The sequence below is a fragment of the Podarcis pityusensis genome, assembly GCF_964106645.2.
Source record: "Podarcis pityusensis genome assembly, chromosome: 17".
Taxonomy (NCBI): domain Eukaryota; kingdom Metazoa; phylum Chordata; class Lepidosauria; order Squamata; family Lacertidae; genus Podarcis; species Podarcis pityusensis.
Window position 1 is genome coordinate 4,111,514 of NC_138042.1, and position 19,813 is coordinate 4,131,326.

The 19,813-nt window shown below is 47.0% G+C and overlaps 2 protein-coding genes across 2 annotated transcripts in view; both read right to left on the reverse strand.

Moving 5' to 3' along the window:
* The window catches only part of LOC308466593 (deoxyribonuclease-1-like), a 6,760-nt gene extending 3,655 nt beyond the window's left edge, over positions 1–3,105 (reverse strand). The window contains exons 1-2 of the mRNA XM_080987459.1: positions 2,677–3,105; positions 464–552 (exon numbers count right to left, since the gene is read on the reverse strand). Of these exons, the coding sequence (XP_080843585.1) occupies positions 464–552; positions 2,677–2,949 (362 nt within the window). The 5' untranslated portion in view covers positions 2,950–3,105. The remainder of the gene's footprint in view (positions 1–463; positions 553–2,676) is intronic.
* Positions 3,106–3,764: 659 nt separating this feature from the next.
* DNASE1L1 (deoxyribonuclease 1 like 1) lies at positions 3,765–19,764 on the reverse strand. The gene is made up of 9 exons (XM_080987460.1): positions 19,665–19,764; positions 16,193–16,374; positions 15,362–15,450; positions 13,028–13,114; positions 11,206–11,318; positions 10,075–10,187; positions 8,794–8,951; positions 8,604–8,700; positions 3,765–7,243 (listed from the first exon to the last, which is right to left on the reverse strand). Exons 2-9 carry the CDS (start codon positions 16,334–16,336, stop codon positions 7,109–7,111), a joined length of 936 nt encoding a protein of 311 aa, XP_080843586.1. The 5' UTR covers positions 16,337–16,374; positions 19,665–19,764; the 3' UTR covers positions 3,765–7,108.
* Between the last annotated feature and the right edge of the window lie 49 nt (positions 19,765–19,813).

Sequence of the window (19,813 nt, forward strand, 5' to 3'; positions counted from 1 at the left end):
CAATAAAAAAAGAAATCTCCCTGTGAATAAAAATAAACTACAGTAGTGCCTCGCAAGATGAAATTAATTTGTTCTGCGAGTTTTTTCGTCTTGCAGTTTTTTTTGTCTTGCGAAGCACGGTGTCGGAAAAGTTTTGGAAAAGCTTCAAAAATCACCAAAGTCTTCAAAAACCTCAAAAAAGGCTACCACACCGCGTGCTATGAGTTGCTCCTCGAAGTCAAGTCGCAACTGTATTAACGGTTTTAAGAAAAGGGAAACAAACTTGCAAGACGTTTCCGTCTTGCGAAGCAAGCCCATAGGGAAAATCGTCTTGTGAAGGAACTCAAAAAACCAAAAACCCTTTCGTTTTGCGAGTTTTCCGTCTTGCGAGGCATTCGTCTTGAGAGGTACCACTGTAACTGTGCGATCTCCCCACACACCTATTTTGACTAGGTCTATGATTAGCAGCCTCTGCTGGTACTACCTGTTCAGCTCCCGCAGCAACGTCTGAATAGCTGCACCCCTGGAGTCTCGCACCTCTTGGATGGCAGAAATATCACAGCGAGAGAGGATCTGGCAGTGGGAGAAGAGTGGGTGGTCAGGGCAATAAGGTGCTCTGGGCATTGCCACTGTCACACATATTTCCCCCTTTCCCTTGGTCCTGGTCGCTTCCACATTGCCACTGTTCTGCAGAACTTCATGGTGGATTAGAGTGCTTTGTTGCCCACTTTTTAAAAACAACAGTAACCAGACTGTTTGTGGTGCAGGAAGTGATGGGGAAATCCATTGACGTGTGGGATGAATTAATTAGTAACAGAAAGGAATGTAGGCACCAGGCCCCCTCCACTCGTGAGCAGAGTGAAGCAGCAGCCCTTCCACCTCTGCCCTGGTGGAGAAGCAGCATCAACATCTGCCAGATCTCACAAGATCTCGCCAAACTCTTAAGTAAACAGATTGGAAAGAATGATCAAAGGTAAACAGATGCAGCATTTGTTCATATCACTGCCTTAGCATGCGGTGACCAGGGACGTTGACATGGTGGGGATGGACAAGGCCCTGGAAACCAAGACTTAAGTGGAAGGGTTGTGGGAGTTGGGTATGTTTAGACTGCAAAAGAGGAGACTATGATAGCCAACTCCAAAGGAATGTGAAAGGGATGTCACATAGAAGATGGAGCAAACTTGTTTTCTTCTGCTGTGGAGGATAGAACCCAAAGCGATGGCTTCAAGTTATAAGAAAGGAGATTCTGACTAAACATGAAAAATAACTTTCTGACGTTAAGAGCTGTTTGTCAGTGGAATGGATTCCATCAGAAGGTGGTGAATTCTCCTTCCTTGGAGGTTTTTAAGCAGAGGGCTTTAGCTGAGATTTCTGCATTGCAGGGGGTTGGACTAGATGACCCTCAGGATCCCTTCCAACTCTACAATTCTGTCTCTTAAGATTCCATGCAAAGGTTTTCAGGTCTTTCCTAGAGATGAATTAGTAATTGCTTAAGCACTCCAATCAGTGTGAAGCTGACCAATGTGTGGTTTCTACACATTGCACTGACATTATAAAAAAAATCAAGTGGGCCAATGTTTGTCAAAAGCACACATCCCTTTGCTTAAAAACAAGGGTTGTGTGACTTGTATTAGACAGATGCCTTCTACCAAGCCAGACACTGAACCATCTTGCTTAGTATCTACATTGACTGGCAGCAGCTTTCCAGCTTTCAGACAACAGTCTTAGCAATGCCAAGATTTAAACACGGGACCTTTTGCATGCAAAGCAGATGCTCTATCACTGAACTTGAGCTCTTCCCTTAGCACTGCTATAGTTATGAGATATAAAGGTAAAGGTACCCCTGCCCGTATGGGCCAGTCGTGTCCGACTCTGGGGTTGCGTGCTCATCTCGCTCTAGAGGCCGTGAGCCAGCGCCGTCCGAAGACACTTCCGGGTCACGTGGCCAGCGTGACGAAGCTGCAACTGGCGAGCCAGCACCAGCGCAACGCACGGAAATGCCGTTTACCTTCCCGCTATAAAGCGGTACCTATTTATCTACTTGCACTTAAGAGTGCTTTCGAACTGCTAGGTGGGCAGGAGCTGGGACCGAACGACGGGAGCTCACCCCGCCGCGGGGATTCGAACCGCCGACCATATGATCGGCAAGTCCTAGGCACTGAGGTTTTACCCACAGCGCCACCCGCGGCCCTTAGTTATGAGATATATGCTCTTAAAATTCCTATGTTTGCAATTAAACCCAACTTTAATACATGCAAGAGCAGGCCTTTGAACTTAGCTGCTTGTCAGACTGCCTCAACTGAAAGACCTCCTGCTCAGAATTCATTTTTGTTACATGGTCTTAAATCTCTCAGCTTGTGGAGTAGCTGGCACATTTTTCTTCCTGCTCTTTGCTCATGGTCATCTGCCATGGATGCTTTAGTTGAGATTCCTGCATTGCAGAGGGTTGGACTAGACTACCCTTCAGGTCCCTATTAATTCTATGATTCTATTTGCTTATCACTGTAGCAGGAATACATTTGCAGTCTGTCATCCACAGTGCTTTTACCTCTGCCATAACCGCAGCTGCCCCCAGATCTCTATGGTTAGGGATACAGTTTATGGTTTCTGAGCAGGGCTGAGAGCAAGAATTGCTCATTAAACTAATGAAGCACTGTTATCACCATTGCCCTTGGTCCAAATCAATCACAAACTCACCTGGACAAGAGCTCCCATGACCCTCCGGTTTGCTGCCTTGGCTCTCCCAAAACTGCGTATGTTGAAAGCACAGATTTTGAAGGCTCCTGCCACAACCTGCACGCCCAGAAAGATGAGCAGAAGGGTGAAGCTCTGTCCCATAGCCCTGGTGTTCCTTGATGTATGTATTGAGCTGATGCTGGAGGGTGATGATAGCCAAGAGGACTGTATTGCTGCATCAGCATCCAGGCAGGGGAGGGAAAAGGCCTTTGTACTGACTGTTGCGTTTGACATATGACAACATAGCAGAGAAAGTGCTGGGCCACACCAGCATGATTACTTGCTGAGAGAGAAGGGCACCCCAGAAGTCAGGTTCCCACTTTCTCATCCCTACTCCTCACTTGCTGCCACTGTCCTTCCAGAACCAGCAACCATTCAGAATAAGCTGAACAGTATATGCAGCCTCAGGGATTGTCCATAAATGATCCCTTTGTCCATATACACATCTCTCTCTCCCGTCTCTCTGTGTCATGGGTTGGCTGGACACAGAGGAATGGTGGAAGGTACCAGCTAGGAAACCCCCAAGGAACTAGGGCTTGGTGGTGAGATGATGATGAGTAGTCAGAGGGAGAAGCCTGGAAAGAGGATGTGTCTGAAGCTGAAGATGTAACAGGGTTTAGTGAGCAGGGAGTCTGTGGCAGAGAGACGTGCAGAAGCAAGAGGGGAGGCCAGAGAGGCAGAGATGAGTCAGGCTGGTGAAGAAGCCAGGAGTTCCCCTGCTCTTGGTGTGACAAGCTACCTTCTTCCCTGACCTCCCAGGACTAGAAGAAGGATGACGGGTGAGAAGCAAAGGCAGGCACGCCAGCACAGTCTCAAATTGTGGGAGAGGAAGAGACAGGCAGCTGGGGGAAGGCAGGGACCTTCAGTCCCACAACTGCCTCATAGAGGCAAGATCTACCAAGTAGATTTGCTGTGCCCATTGGGCCTGGAACTCCTGAGCAGATCTTGTTTCTTCTAAGAAAGATTTCGCTTATTCTGTGTGATCTATTGCTGACCAACCCCTGATACCTGCTTTTTGCATTTCTCTCTGATTAAATCACATCTAGCAGTTATCTTTTATTAATTCATTATTTTATTGATCATTTCAGATTTTTCTGTTGGTATAATTAAAGCACAGGTGCATGGTATACAGAGGCCGCACTGCTATGTGTATATACATTTTTAAATTTTATACTGTCCTATCAGGACAAATCTTTTGGAGGGTCTTCATTGGAAATGGTCAAGGTGAGAAGGTCCATTTGTTGATGTATTTTTTGAACCTTGCTGAAGACCACTGAAACCAAGCTGCATCATTTTGGCATGGATTAAATGTTCCTCATTTTGCATACATTCAAGCTCTAGTTTAATTGTCAGACTGTACTTTTTGTATTCCATTGCAGTTCACTTCCATCCTTACATTTGTTGCCCATACCTGAAGATTACACCCCATGAAAGGTTTTGCTGTAATAAAAGGGATTACATCTTAAAGTGCCACAAGTTTTTTTGTTGTTGCTACTGCTGCAGCAGCAGACTAACATGACTACCCCCCTGGAAAATGTTCCTTATTTAAACCAATTATCTTCTGAAGTTTATTTCAATCATGACCAAAGATAGGCTACAGAAAACCATTATAGAACATCACAAAAAACATTTGCTTTTTATCACTGAGTTTAGAGTTTCTACTGCATGAAAATTCTACTAACATATATACTGTAATCCATATCCAACCCTCTTTATACGTCTCTTCCTAGAAAGAGAGGGAACCGACCCACAGCCGAAAACAAAGCAACTGAAAAATCCATAGCACCTGATTTATGGCACAGCCAAACTGTGTGTTTGGTCTTGTCAGCTTCAAAGCTGTCCTTTAATGCAACTTAGAAATCAGAATGACAGGGGAGGGCTGTGGCTCAGTGGCAGAACACATGCTTTACAGTGGTACCTCTGGTTACGTACTTAATTCGTTCCGGAGGTCCGTTCTTAACCTGAAACTGTTCTTAACCTGAAGCACCACTTTAGCTAATGGGGCCTCCTGCTACTGCCACGCCGCCGGAGCACGATTTCTGTTCTCATCCTGAAGCAAAGTTCTTAACCCGAGGTACTATTTCTGGGTTAGTGGAGTCTGTAACCTGAAGCGTATGTAACCTGAAGTGTATGTAACCTGAGGTACCACTGTACATGCAAAATTCCCATGTTCAGTCCCCAGCCTCTCCAGGCAGGACTGGGCCAGACCCCTGCCTGAAGCCCCACAGAGCCACAACCAGAGAAGACTGACAGACAAGTGGTTTGAGTCATCATTAAAGCATCTTCCTATGTTACTGTGCACCTCTTTATACAGGAGAAAATAGGCATCTACTGATTCCTATAGCGTAAGAGGATGAGATTACACAATGTGCTCTCTCTGTCACACACACATAGACACACACACACACACACACACACACAAGAGGGGGGGAGAGAGAGCTTTGTCATATTGTTGCTTATGAGAATGTTCCCTGAGTCAAAAATGGCAAGAAGTTTCAGTGCTACTTCCCATTCTGAGAACACGGTTCGTCTTTGTATGTCCTTTACCATTTTCTCTTTCACCTAGACTGCCCTGTTTTTCAGGAAGAATAGCACATATGACCTGTTCTTATTTTTAAAAAAGGCAGGGAGGGAAAAGCCTGATCATTGAGCACGCTGACCTGCTGATAGATCACCCTATCAATTGTGGGTGAGGAAGAAGTACAAGAGGTAAATTATTTAAGCGACTGAGAGGTAGATCTCGGCTGCACTTCCTTAATAGTTCTTCCTAAAGAGAACTTCAGCAGTAGGAGGAGGATTAGAAAGGTGGTGAAGTTCTGCTTATGTTTTTTGGCTTGGAAGCAGTGGCACAGCATATTCCCACACTGCCCAGGGTGGGTGCGCTCCCAAGGAGGGCATGGCGCGGAGGGTGCCTGGAGTGGCGCATGCACCCTGCAGCCAGGGGCGGAGCAAGCTGCTCATGGGGGTGGGGCAAGCTGTCCATGGCAGACATTCAGCATGTTGCCTGCCCGCAACTCCCAAGCCTCCCCCAAGCTGTCAAAACAAAGGGGGAAGGGGGGAATGTGGCCCAGCCCCCCCCTTACTCCAAAGGCTCGGGGTAGGCTTGGGAGTCATGGGTGGGCGGTGCACCGAATGTCACCCCCCTCAGTGAGGGCACCCGGGAAGCCCTGCTCCCCCTGCCCCCCCCTTCCTACATCTCTGCTTGGAAGACTTTTTTTAGGTTGGGCATTGAGATTTACTCATGTGGAAAAAGTCCTCCGTGAAGCTTTATTGGGACTGTGCTACTTTAAAATGCAGGTAGGCTCCACCTCCTATAAAAAAAACCCTCCCTGCACTCTGGGAATTAACACAACAGGGAGAATGATAGCAGCTTCTGGCTCTGGCTGCACCACCCATTTAAAGTAGTATCATGCCACTTGAAACAACCATGGCTTCCCCCAAACAATCCTGGGAGCTCCAGTTTCTTAAGGGTGCTGAGAATTACAAGGAGCAACCTCAATTCTCCTTCCAGAGCTACAATTTTCAGACTAGTTTAACAGTCAATCCCTCTGCCCAGGGAACTCTGGGAATTGTAGCTCTGTGAGAGGAACAGGGGCTTCCTAGCAACTCTCAACACCCTTAACTTTCTACTCCCCGTAGGATGCTTTGGGGGAAACCATGGCTGATTAAGGTGCTGTGATCCTGCTTTAAATGGTGCAGATGGGGCCTCCTTCTCTCTGATATGCCAGCTTTTCACAGAGAGGCAGTTTTTTACACAGAGCAGCATTCAGTTTCAATGAACCCCACCTGTAGTCCAGAATGGTACAGTCCCATGTCTGTACTGTGTGTGGATAGGTCCTTCTGGCAAAAGGTCAGATGATTCGTTGGCCCTTTTCAAGGCCCATCCCAATTCTTTGATTGTAACTGAGCAGTGACACAAACTTTCATCAGCAGCCAGATGATTCCCTTTTTGCAAATTTCTGAAGCAGCTTGAAACAGTACCCAGATCTGGTCCTGGGAAGCCTGGACTCTGCAAGAGAATGAGGGTGCCTGAAAATCCATGCAATTCTTCTTTGGTGCAGTTGCCAGACAGAATTCACCTTCCTATAAGTGGTCCAGTTGTGCTGAAAGATACACGTTCCCTTCTGCTGCAGAGGGAGCTCCGACTGCACCAATATATTGCTTCCTTCAGTGTTTGAAATCTGCTTGTACTGGACTGCAGGGGCAACAAAAATATGCTAGCTGACCAAGTGTGAACTGTGAAAGTCCCACGTCAAAGCACACTCCATGGGAGACCACAGGCAAGCCATCCATTCTCATGTAAAAAAAGGGAATCCTCTTGGCAGTTCTACACTTCTGTCACTGTAGAGTCAAGGCAGCCACCAGCATTTGGACCCCTGGTATCAGAACAGCTTTAGATGCCATATCCTGAGCCAGCCAGCATGACTAAGGCCAGCAACACAAGGCCAGCTGGACTGGCTTGCTGGCATCTCCAATGGGCTCTGTTCAGTTCCACCTCTACAGGATAATGGTCGCTGATTTCCAAAGCCTGAAACAGCAGATAAAGTGAAAATGAGGAGCTGGGCAACAAGAGATCTGGTTTCTATCCCCTGTACAAAAAAAGGGTTCCTTTCCATAGCAGATTCCAGTGCTTTAATTACAGGCATGGGCAACCCTGTAACCCTCTATATCAGGACTGGGGAACCTTCTTCAGCTTGAGGGTTGGTGGGTGGGGACAGAAGCAGAAGTGAGAGGAGCAACTGAGAGCTAGTATGGTGCAGTGGTTAGAGGGTCGGACTAGGACCTGTGAGACCAGGGTTCAAATCGCCACTTGGCCATGAAGCTCACTGGGTGACCTTGGGTCAATCACTGCCTCTTAGCCTAACCGACCTCACAGGGATGTTGTGGGGATTGAGAGGGAGAACGATATATGCCCCCTTGAACTCCTTGGAGGAAAAGGTAGGGGGAAATGCAAGAATGAATAATGTAACTTTTTGTACTTTAGGAGAGTTTCTACATGCAATCACACTCCCTTCATTCCAGGTAAGCAAGAAGCATCAACCACCTTGGCTGTCAGTCCTGGAAGACCTACTCCCTGCCTTGCAGGGCTTTTCCACTGACTGACTCCAGCAGCAAAGCTGAGGTGGCTGAACAGACTCTTGGGTTCGGATATTGTTAGGGGCATTTGTTGGGGGTTTGCACTGCTGTTATTATTGCCCTAATTGTTTAAAATGTTTTAAATTGTTTTTAACTGCTACTAACATGTGTTTTGAAATTTGGGGGGTTTGTTGTTTTAAAATAAGGAATGTAGAATGTGTTCTAGGTAAAGAGGAGCTGGGGAAGGCAGAGGTGACCCCAAGCACAGTGGCTCTGGGTGTGGGGGGGGGACAGGGCAGGTAAGGGGCACACGGCAGAGGCAGAGGCCAACCCGCTCCGTATCACTGAGACCTGGGTGGCTGTGCAGGGTGGAGTTGGTCTCACTCAGCCATGCCAACCTGGGTACTTGGTGCAACATCAGGGCAGACTTGAGGGTCAGGGAGGGGAGTTGCTGTGGTCTATAGAGATTTCATCTCTCTCTCTCCAGGCTTTCTGTCCAGTTGGGGGGATCCTGGCACTGGGCAATCAGGACAGATTAGGGATTCTGCTGGTTTACCGCCCACCTCGCCACCCAGTAGTCTCCCTGCCTGAATTGACAGAGCTGGTCTCAGAGGCGGTGCTGAGGACTCCCAGGCTGCTGGTTCTGTGGGACTTCAACATTCATGCCAAAGCAACTGGCTCAGGACTTCATGGCTGCCATGATGACGATGGGGCTGTCCCAATATGTCACTGGCCCAGTGCATGCAGAAACATACCATACTATGTGCTTATCAGCAAGCAATTTCCCCCTCCCAGCAGGAATTTCTAGGTACCTCTGCTTCTGAGAGCCCAAATTCTTTGGCAAAGTTGAACGGCTGAGCAGATCCAGGCACCACAGCAGCCAGGCAGCGTTCTCCATGCACCACAATCCTGTTTAGGTGTAAGGAACAGTGAGGCATGGGTTAAAGTAGAGTGGATCATGCAATTCATCCCCTGACCAGTAAGGCGGTTCCAGGATCTCACCTGTCATAGGCACAGTGGGTTGTGTCCCGAACAGTGGTGTCGGCATTGTCACCGATGAGCCAGTGAAAGCCAGGGTCTTGGCGTAGGCGGATTTGTCCCCAGCGTTTCTTTGCCACATAGCCACAGTCAGCATTGAAATCACCCAAGAAAATCATATCCTGGGGAGGAATAAGAAGGAGAAAAAATCCACTGGCCAAGATTCGTTAAGTGAGCAACGGGATTAGTGAGAGCAGAAAAGAGATGCTGGTTGGAAAACAAGCAGTTGCCAGGTTCTCAAGCAGAGATGGTGTTTGTCCTTCAAATTAGGGGAGAGGAACTTTTTATGTCAAGGAACAGGACAGGAAACCTAACCGCCTGGGGCATGGTTACCTAAAGGACCAGCTTCTCCAATATGTGCCATCTCATATACTTGTCTCAACATCAGAGAACTTGCCTTGTGCTCTGTCTGAGAAGCAAGCTGTATTGGTTGTGGTGGCATCACAGGCTTCATCCAGACATATTTCCAATATGGCAGAATCTACTGTCAAGGTGGAAGCCGTTTGCCAGTCAGCAATAACTTATCAAGGTGTCAGTGAAGTTAACTCTTTATTCAAAGAAACAAAACAGCTTAGGCCTAACGAGCACAGCAATTCTTCCAACTAGGTCTTGCCCCAATGGGGCAGTTGTGAGGACTGAAGATTCCTGCCTTCCCACTGCTCTCTAAGTCTCTCATCTCTCTCCCCCCCCCCCGCCCTTCCCAAGCAATCTGGGACTTTTTTGCCTTGTCTGTCTTTGCTCTGCCCTCTTTGTTTTCTGGGAGACCAGGGGAAAGGGGGGGCTGGTTGTAGTTTGAGGGGGAAAGTCCTTGGCTTCTTCAGCAGCCTGCCTGAACTCTGCCTCTCCCCCCTCCCCAACTTCCACTTATACCTCTGATTTTGGACTGCTCTCTGCCACAGCCTCTTCCTGCTCACTAAACCCTGTGACCTCTTAAGCTTCTGACACCTCCTCCCAGACTGCTCCCTCTGACCACTCATCGCCATCCTACAACCACTCCCCTGACTCTGAGCCTTCTTCCCCTTGGAGTTCCCCAGCTGGTGCTTCCCATGACTCCTCTGCTTCCAGCCAGTCCATGATATCTACCAATGGTCAACAAGATTGCAAACATTACAATGGCTGGACATGGTCAGTAGTAGCTGCAGCAGTGAAGCAGCAGAAAAATTTCCCATGTAGATGCACGGTGAGACAGCAAATCCCCTGCCATTCTTTTAAACCTCAGCTCCCTTGCAAGTCCCCATTCCTTACCTCTGTGCCCCAGCGTTCCTTCACACTCAGGAAAACATCATAAAGAGCATCTATTTCAGTTTCAGCTGCCTTGGGCATTGTGTGCTGTGGGATCAACACCAGCTCCTTGAGTTCTCAAGAATGGAAATGGAGAAAAAGGTAACCACAAGGTACAGAGTAATCTAGACAACTTGGAATTCCAACTCAGTATAGCCCCTACGGTTTGAAAACAAAACAAGATCTGAAACCACTATTTTGATCCTGGCTTGTTCTCACTAAACTTAATTTGAGCAAATCACATTTCCCTGAGTTCATACATCACAGGAACTATGGTTTGTCTGGATACTTCTGATTTCCTACTCTAGCATATGATAAAGGAGAATGTGGAATACACAAAAACAAGGTTTGTTGCAGCTTGTTCACATAACAAAAACCCATGGTTTTCTATTATGTCCAAACTGGTCATGCTGTATGAATGCTATTGTCAACAGATGTTTGCTTGGATGACCTAGGAAAATGCAGGAGGAAAGTAGGTGGTCTCTTAGACTGCATCTACACTATAGGTTTAAAGCAGTATCATGCCACTTTAAATAGTCATGGCTTTCAACACCCCCCCCCCAATCATCCTGGGAACTATAGTGTGCTAAGGGTGCTGAGAGGAGACACCCCACCCCCCAATATCCTCGCAGAGCTACAATTCTCACAATTGTTTAACAGTCAATCCTTCTTTCCAGGGAACTCTGGAAACTGTAGCTCTGTAAGGGGAATAGGAGTCTCCTAATAACCCTCAGCCCTCTTTTTTATTATTTTAATATAATGTTTTTTTATGAGAGCTTGGAAAAAAGAGAAAAAATAATACACCAAAGTTAACATCAAATACCAAGCATTTTTAATATTAAAAAATAAAAGAGAGGAAATAAAGAAAAAAGAAAGAGGAAGAAGAAGAGGAAGAGGAAGAAGAAAGGCTTCTGATTCTGCACCTAATCAGCTTTATAGACTTATGCGAAACCCTTCCTCCAGAGTAGCATCCAACCCTTGTACTTTCCAGAAAACAAAATGTATACCAAACCCAGATATCACCCCCTGGAGGTTCAAGCTCCCCACTCTCCCCCATGCAGAAAGAGAACTCCTGAGATGTCCTAGGCCCCTTACTTTTGTTTGGAATGCTGACGCGGACAATGAAGGGTTCCCGAGCGAAGACATCAGGCCGGTCTGGATGTCTGTCCTCGTAGGAGTAGAAGTCTAGCATCCGAGTCTTCTGTTCCCTAGGGGAGAGGAGCACACAGAAAAAATGCAGACTCTGGCCCCAAGGAAGAGGTGAAAATATGCAGGGGTGGACTTTAATGTGGTGCTCTGAGCGAGGACAAAATTTGGCACCCTCCCACCCCCCAATATTTCTTGTTTCAACAGTAATTCATAATGATAAAATTGCTTTTTGTGGATTGTTTCAGTAGGTATTCATATAAATATTAGTACATAGTAGTAGTAGTAGTTATTATTACTCCCTGGCAAGGCTCCCATCACAGGCTTGCAGCAGGGATAACACATGGGCTACTTCCAAATGACATTTTAATTGAGGCTGATTTGTTTACAGGGAGATTAGATTACTGTTAGGTGTTGATATGGTTGCTCAAGAGCAAACAGGCAAGACTCCAACCTGTCTTTTTTAGGCTTTATTATCTGTACAAACTATTTTGTGCAGAGAGTCGCAAGTCCATGTCTGCTTAGTCGTTAGCAGAATCTGGGAGTGGGTGGTCCTTATACCTTCCCCAGCATAACAACCCTCCTCACCAGAGGAAGAACTACTTTGCAAGATCTTCAGAGACTCCCTGTAACACAACCTTCCACCTCTCGCCTCTGAGCTGATGGCAGTTCCCTGACAATGACATTGTGTTAAAGCACACTTTCCAGTACATTTCCGTATCAGTTTTCTGATCACAAAGAGTGAAATCTTTTAGGGATGTGGGTTTGTTGTACAACACTTTCCAATCAACTGCAATTGTGCAACCTGAAGTGGCCGATATGCGATTGAGTCCTACACAAGAACAGTTTGGAAGCCCCCAGGGTGAAGCTGAAGGCTAGATTGTACCTACAGAGACAGTGCTGTGTGAACAACAAAAGGAATAATTTATTTCACATTATCTGTGGTCTAGCGAATAAGGATGAAATAAGTGGTGGATATTTGCTAAGAGAGAAACTTGACTCCTTGCATCTGTGGGGATTACAATTAAGGAAAATATGTGGGGCAGGAAATTGATGCAGAGCCCTCACCAAGGTTAATAGCACATCCTAGATTGGGCACCAACAATTGCTTTTTTCTTGCAATAAAAGGGTCTCATCATTTCTGCATTTTAAAAATGTGGCACAGTCATGAAAGCCCCATCTACAGACCACAGTGACCTGGGTGGTTTGTACAGGAGAAGGCCCTCCCTCAAATAACCTGGTTCTGTTCCAAGTGATGGCCACAGCAGCATGAAAGTTCTGGCAGAAGCAGGACAAGAGTTCAAGGTCCAGCAGAGCAGGGTAAAGTCCAGGGTTCGGCCAAGGCAGCACAGAGTCAAGCAAAGCAAGGCAAGATAAAGCAAAGTCCAGGCTCTGGCAAAGCAAAGGAAGGTACGGTAAGTTAAGGTAGAACAAGGCAATAATTGCTAGAAAGGTGCTGGCAAAAACAGGCTCCTCTTGTGCCAGAGCTTCCAGGGCAGTCTGGTGTCTCCTCTGAACCCACAGCCTCATCCTCTGAAGATAGGGAGTAAGACACAATTTAAAAGTGTGACATACCCCAAGCTTCTATTCTATCAGCCTCCAATCTCCCATTTGTGATAGGTCAGTATTATTTTCTCCATATCTTACAGGATTGTAAAGGATATCTGAGATAATGTAGTTAAAAGCTCTATAATATGTACTAAAATCACTATATAAACGTTAATTCATCACCTTCATCATCTAAATGCACACTCACACTCATGACACTCACCTGTATATGAATACATAGCGTTCTTGGTAGTTGTTCCGGCCCAGCAGAGGGCTGGTGAGGTAGGTATAGGGACTAGAACTATGATACCTGACAGGAAAAGAGAATTCAGTTGCATTGAAGATATACGTGGATATATAAAAAGCACTTCAGCCAGTGAGTGGATAAATAGAGAAAAAGTCTCACTGTAAAGTTACTGAACTCCAGTTCAGTACTCCAGTTACTGAACTACAACTACCATCCCTGATCATTGGCCTTTGTTGGCTGCGGCTGATGGGAGTTAATTCCAATAACATCTGGAGAACCACAGGTTCTCCAGCCCTACTATAAGGCAATGTGGGAGTTTTGCAAGTCAGACACTCGCTTCCTGTACCACCCAGGTCAGAGGAGGGAGCTTCAGGCAGTTCAGGCCAGGACACCATCATTACAGTCCAGAATCCTCTTGGTCCTGGGAGTAGGGTGATTCAGGAGAACCAATCCTCTGCTGCTGCCAACAATAAAGCTCCCAGATCCAGTGTTCTCCCTCAGTATGGTCACTGTGCTGCTGTGGAGAACCACTAGCCTGTGTGACTTGCTCCTCTACTCCCACCTAAGGTATGTGTCAACTCTTGGACCTCAGTCCCTTGATACTCCACGAGCTACTGGAAGGTGAGAACACAAGAGCCAAGCTGGATCAGGTCAAAGGCCCGTCTAGTCTAGCATCCTTTTCCCACAATGGCCAACCAGATGTCTATGGGAAGTCCAGAAGCAGGACCTGTGGTTTCCAGCAACTGGTATTCAGAAAAAACTGCTGCCTCCAACCATGGAGGAAGATCATAGCTACCATGGCTTGTAACCGCTGATAGCCTTGCCTTTAATAATAATAATAATAATAATAATAATAATAATAATAATAATAAATTTTATTTATATCCCGCCCTCCCCAGCCGAAGCCGGGCTCAGGGCGGCTAACAACAATCAAATAATCCAACATTCTAAAAACATTTCATTATAAAAATTAATTAAAATCAAATTGATGGCAACCGTTAAGCAAAATTCTGTGCAGATTGCCAGAGGAGGGAGTCAGGCTGCACCCTGACAAAAGGCCTGGTGGAACAGCTCTGTCTTGCAGGCCCTGCGGAAAGATGTCAGGTCCCGCAGGGCCCTAGTCTCTTGTGACAGAGCGTTCCACCAGATTGGAGCCGCAGCCGATAAAGCCCTGGCCATGTGAAAAGGTGGGCACTTACTATTCTCACCACATTATAGTTTGGAGTAGGACAACACTAAGGAGAGCATCTAGGAAGCAACTTGTTCCAACAAAGGTTGGAAGTGAACCGAGCTCTTCTTCTGCGTACTCCATCTCTCCTATGCTCTGCCCCCTTATGGAAAAGAAGAACCTCTTAAAGGGACAATCCTCCCCTCTGAAGACAAGCACGCTCCCATGTTCCATAGCTTCCCACCTGATGCATTCCCTGGGCTGTGGACTGGTGAGGTACTGTGCGAGGCACTCGGTTTTTTGGGCCCACAGGAAGGCACCTGTGAGAGTCCTGGTGCTGGTTTTATGTGCCCTGGTGCTGTGCATCAGGTTCAATGAGCTCCTGCTGGCTGGCCTTGGGTTCAGTAGTTCCCCTGACTACCAGCATGAGCCTCAGAGCTATGAACCCAGTGGGGTTCCTTAGCTGGTACAGTGGTATCTTGGGTTACAAACACTTCGGGTTACAGACTCTGCTAACCCAGAAGTAGTACCTCGGGTTAAGAACTTTACCTCAGGAAGAGAACAGAAATCGTGCACCAGCAGCGGAGTGGCAGTGGGAGGCCCCATTAGCTAAAGTAGTACCTCAGGTTAAGAACGGTTTCCGATTAAGAACAGACCTCCAGAACAAATTAAGTTCGTAACCAGAGATACCACTGTATTCTGTTTACTGCCTGGCTGGGGGTTAGTGTACACACACACACACACACACACACACACCATCACCATATCCAACATTCTGACACAGTCCTGCCATGAGACAAATCACAGCACACTGGCAATTTTCCTGCACAAGCCTCATTGAAATAAATGGTATTATGGTACTGCTAATCTTGCACAGATCTCACTCTCATTGCTGTGAGACTCATGCAGAACAGCCTGGGGAATTATGCCCAACACAATTTAGGGGGAAGGGTTTTTCCACCTCAAGCACCAAAATATCTGGGCCAGCTCTGCTCCCATCATGCAACTGTTCAGCTTTCCTCCCATTCATTTCTCTTTCCCAGTCCATATTCTTTCCAAAGGCCCTGTTGTCTTCTGCTCCACTATCTCTTCATGGATTCCTCTTCCTCTGGTCGCATTTCTCCCATATTACTCACACTCACCGATTCAGGGCAGCCACCAAGGCAGGAACTGCTTTTCCCTTTGCATCCATCACCTCTTGTAGGACAGCGATATCACAACGAGAGAGGATCTGTGGGAGGGAATAGAGACACATTAGCTTGTATATCAGGGGTAGAGAGCCCAAATGTTGTTAGACTCCAACATGTTAGTCCTAAACAAGGTGGTAAATCTGTGTCTGGGCTATACCTAGGGAATGGGAGAGAATTCTGATTCAGTTCACATTTAAAGGTGAACCTTCTGCCTGCAAAGCATGTGTTCTTACCACTGAACTTTGGCTCTCCCCTGGAGCTCCTAACCAGTGATGGGCCTATGTTTTGGGGGCCCTGAAACTTGAACTGCCATGGGGGCCCATTCGCAACCAGCAAAAAGGTCTGGGTAACAAACCACTCTTATTTTATTCAATGGGGTTGTTCCACAACAGATTGCCACACCTTTACAACAACTTTACTCAAAAACTTTGGGATTATCAAAATATGTACAACAAAAAATTAATCAATTTGAGTCATGCAACTCAAATTGGATCTACTGGACCCAATTTTTTAAAGCACTGTAGACTAAAGTCACTTCTAGGGCTCCTCTGGAATTAGGCGCTTTGAACCAGGGGTGGTTTCATAGCAGATCCACCCCTACACCTAACTTTAGTGGCTTCTCTTCCTAACCTGTCCTTCCTACTCCTTCCACACCCATTAGAACTTGTTCATACACGTTGTTCATGTGAGCAAATCCTGTCTAAAGAAGGAATTCAACCCACAGAAGCGACATGCATCCAGAAGAATCAGGGCACCCGCCGGGGGTTGCCTTGAAGTCCCCACCTTGACAAGTGTGTCCATGACGCTGGCCTTGCTTGCCTTCCCTTGGGCAAAGCGCTGAGTGTTGAAGGCACAGATCCGGAAGGGGGCTCCTGCTGGGCACAGCAACAAGAGCGGCAAGAAGCGCAGAAAGCAGGAGGGCTCCATCCTTGGGAATCCAGTCAGGTTCCTTCTACAGACGGATTCTGTGCAAGATAAAAGTGAATCAGAGAAAGACAGGAAAGCAGGCCGATGGAGGAGGTGGCAGTGGCTGGGAGCCTGTCGAGGGAATCACTCCTACAATAGTGGCCACTCATGAATCTTCTGGGATGAATCTAAATATAGAGATGAGTGCTACTAAATAAAGACCAACACAAACGAAAGAGCAGAAAGCAGCAGCGTGTTAGTTCATGATTCTTATGCCAACAGACTCCTCCTAGAGAAGGCTTGGTTTGCACTGGCACAGAGGCAGTTTTCCTCTTGGAGGGGGCACCTGCTGTGCCAATTTTAAACAGGATCATGGTGCAGAGAGAAAGATTCCCCCCGCCCCCGCAGACTGCAGTCATGAAGTTGGTCAGGCCCCTTTGCAGCATTATTTTCAAATACGAAGATCTGTTGAATGTATTCACACCTTTAACCTATCTTCTGCTTTGATGCTAAAAACTTGCCTTGAGCTCCAGCATCAGCTCTAGAACATGCGGTGAGGGCCTCCCGAAAAAAGGCAGGCTATATGCATCTCTCACAAGCTTCCTATCTGAAATTAGAGAGTGGGGCTTCCAAGTTAGAAGTTACAGCTTCCATGCAGGCATAACTCAGCATCCAGGGAAGCTGAACGTTGGAAAATTCAGTTCGGATGAAAGGAAGTCCTGTACACGGCGCAGAGTAAAACTAAGGAATTTGCTACTCTAAAACAATCCATGAATGGAGGGGGCTACTGCGCTCATGCCCTGCTTATGGAGTTCCCACAGGACTCTGGTTAGCCGCTCTGCTGGGCGAGATTGGCCTTTGGACTCTTATTCTGGTATTCCTGTTCAATGAAAGGTGACATACAAATAATGTGACTAAACAAATACTCTTGTTTATTCCTTTTTGCTTCACATCTCACCTTTCCTTAAAGGAGATCAAGGGGGGAGATATGGTTCTCCCCTCCTTATTTAATGCTCACAGCAGCCACGTGAGGTAGAGGCTGATTCAACCAGTGAAATTCAGGGCCAAGTAGGGATTTAAACCCTAGTCTCCAAGGTTCTAATCTAGGACTCTAATCACTAGGCCACACTGGCCCACAGAGGCTTCTCACACTCTTATCTTTCTTTTCAGTGACTCAGCTTTTACAGAAGATATCATATATTCAATTTTTATTGTCTCATTCTCCAGTGCCAAGCAAAGAAATATGAAAGGTAATCATATAGACCAAGAATAGACCAACAGCATTTTCACAAGTTGCATTAAGGGTTAACATTGTTTTACATTTGGACAGTATTGATATCTAAGTTTCTCAGGCTAGTCTGTGGTTCTCTCATCTTCTTTTCCACATTTTATCTATACAACAACTTGATGAGATAGGTTTGACTGAGAGATACTAACTGCCCCTGACTGCCCCAAAGGCACCCAGCGAGCTTCATGGCTGAGTGGGGATTTTAACTCGGATCTCCTCAGTCCTAAGTCTGACCACAAGAGTACCACACTTGTTGTGTGGGTGCTGCCCAGAGCAGCAACTGTACATCTAAGTTCCTCTTTCATAATGTCTACAACTGGGGTGGGGAAACTTTGGCACTCCAGAAGCTGTTAAACTACAACTTTCATCAGCCCCAGCAAGCATAGCCAATGACTGGAGATTATGGGAATTGTAGTTCGGGGGGAAGTGACAAGTGGGGTACCGCAGGGTTCTGTCGTAGGCCCGTTGTTGTTCACTGTATTTATCAACAACTTGCATGAAGGAACTGAGGGGATGCTCATCAAATTTGCAGATGACAACAAATTGGGAGGGTGTCTAATGCTGCAGAAGACATAATTAGTATTCAAGAGGACCTTAACAGATTGGAAAACTGGGCCCAAACCAACAAAATGAATTTCAGTAGGGACAAATGTAAGGTTCTATTGTGTTTCATGACTTCCCTGATTTTGTATGTGAGCTGGAACTGGTCTGTGACCAAAATAATAAATTCATTCAATGTAAGGTTCTACACTTAGGCAGTAAGAATCAGCAGGACAAATATAAGATGGAGGACACCTGGCTTGTCTTAGTAGACCACAAGCTGAACTTAAGTCAACAGTGCAGTGGTGCCAACTTGGGCCCTACACTGTGGGTGCCCAGCGTGTGTGTGCCACGACATCAGAAGGACCAGCCTCTAATTGTGTAGACCAAAACTGCAGAATAAGAATTACTGCATAAGCCAAAACACAGAAACCCAGTCGTCTGTATTCCTAGCTGTTTATAATGTCAGGCAGAATTATTAGTACAGCCAGACCTCGGTTGTCAAACCTAATCTGTTCCGGAAGCCCATTTGGCTTCCAAAATATTCGACAACTGAAGTGCGGCTTCCTATTGTGTTGACTGTACCAGTAAAAGCTTTACAGTGGTACCTCAGGTTACATACGCTTCAGGTTACAGACTCCGCTAACCCAGAAATAGTACCTCGGGTTAAGTACTTTGCTTCAGGATGAGAACAGAAATCGTGCTCCGGCAGCGTGGCAGCAGCAGGAGGCCCCATTAGCTAAAGTGGTGTCTCAGGTTAAGAACAGTTTCAGGTTAAGAACGGACCTCCAGAAAGAATTAAGTATGTAACCAGAGGTACCACTGTAATTTGCATAAATTAATAACAGGTGTTGAACCCACTGTGTGTAAAGTAAGAGCGAATGCCAAACTATTTTTCTCAGTTAAGCCAGATCTGCACAGTTGTTTATGGCAGGTGTGGACAACCTGCGGCACCACAGATATTGCTGGACTACAACTCCCATCATCCCTGACCATTGGCTAGGTTGGCTACGGCTGATGATGAGTTTGAGTCCAGCCACTACTCCTAATTCATCCGATGTGCAAGGTAGGTACCAAAATCTATTGACAGAACAACCTTCCTGCTCAATCATCATCATCATCATCATCATCATCAATAATTAGATCTCGTGTGTGCCTGGCTGAGAGCTCTGATGCACCAATCCTGCTTATCCGGAAACGGGTTAATTCCAAGTTAACCTGTCTATTTCCAAGGAAGAGGAAGTTTCCTCCCTGTCTCGGACTGTCCTTTAATTTGTCGGGAAGGACCTGGGTGCTCCCGATCCTGAGACACTCCGCTGAGGAGCCATCCAGCAGCCGAACATTTGGGCGTCCGCCGCGGTCAAGGCAAAAAGGGAAGGGCGGATCCGACGCAGCGGCTGCTGCTCTTCCCGCTGCGCCCGTTCCTGCAACTTAGGGCGGCTGTTTCCTGCATTTGCCCTTCAGCCGCCCCCCAGCCCTTCCCCGCCCTCCGACCCCACGGCCTCGCCTCGCTCCTCTCACCCGCATCGCGGCGCGCTGGGAAACGCCGTGCCCGTTTCCTCGCGCCCTTGCGCCTCCGTCCGCCCGTCGGGCAGCAGCAGCAGAACAGCCAGACGGAGCGGGCGGGCGGGCGGGCGGGCGGGCGGGACAGTCCAGCCCCGCGCTCGAAG

What these genes read in the sequence shown, in the direction of transcription:
- DNASE1L1 (XM_080987460.1), bottom strand. Translation starts at nt 16,336, where the DNA reads ATGGAGCCCTCCTGCTTTCTGCGCTTCTTGCCGCTCTTGTTGCTGTGC. An exon ending in TCATGGACACACTTGTCAAG is followed by an intron (nt 15,451 to 16,192) that starts GTGGGGACTTCA and finishes TCCCTCCCACAG; the next exon opens with ATCCTCTCTCGTTGTGATAT. An exon ending in CGTCAGCATTCCAAACAAAA is followed by an intron (nt 10,188 to 11,205) that starts GTAAGGGGCCTA and finishes TCCATTCTTGAG; the next exon opens with AACTCAAGGAGCTGGTGTTG.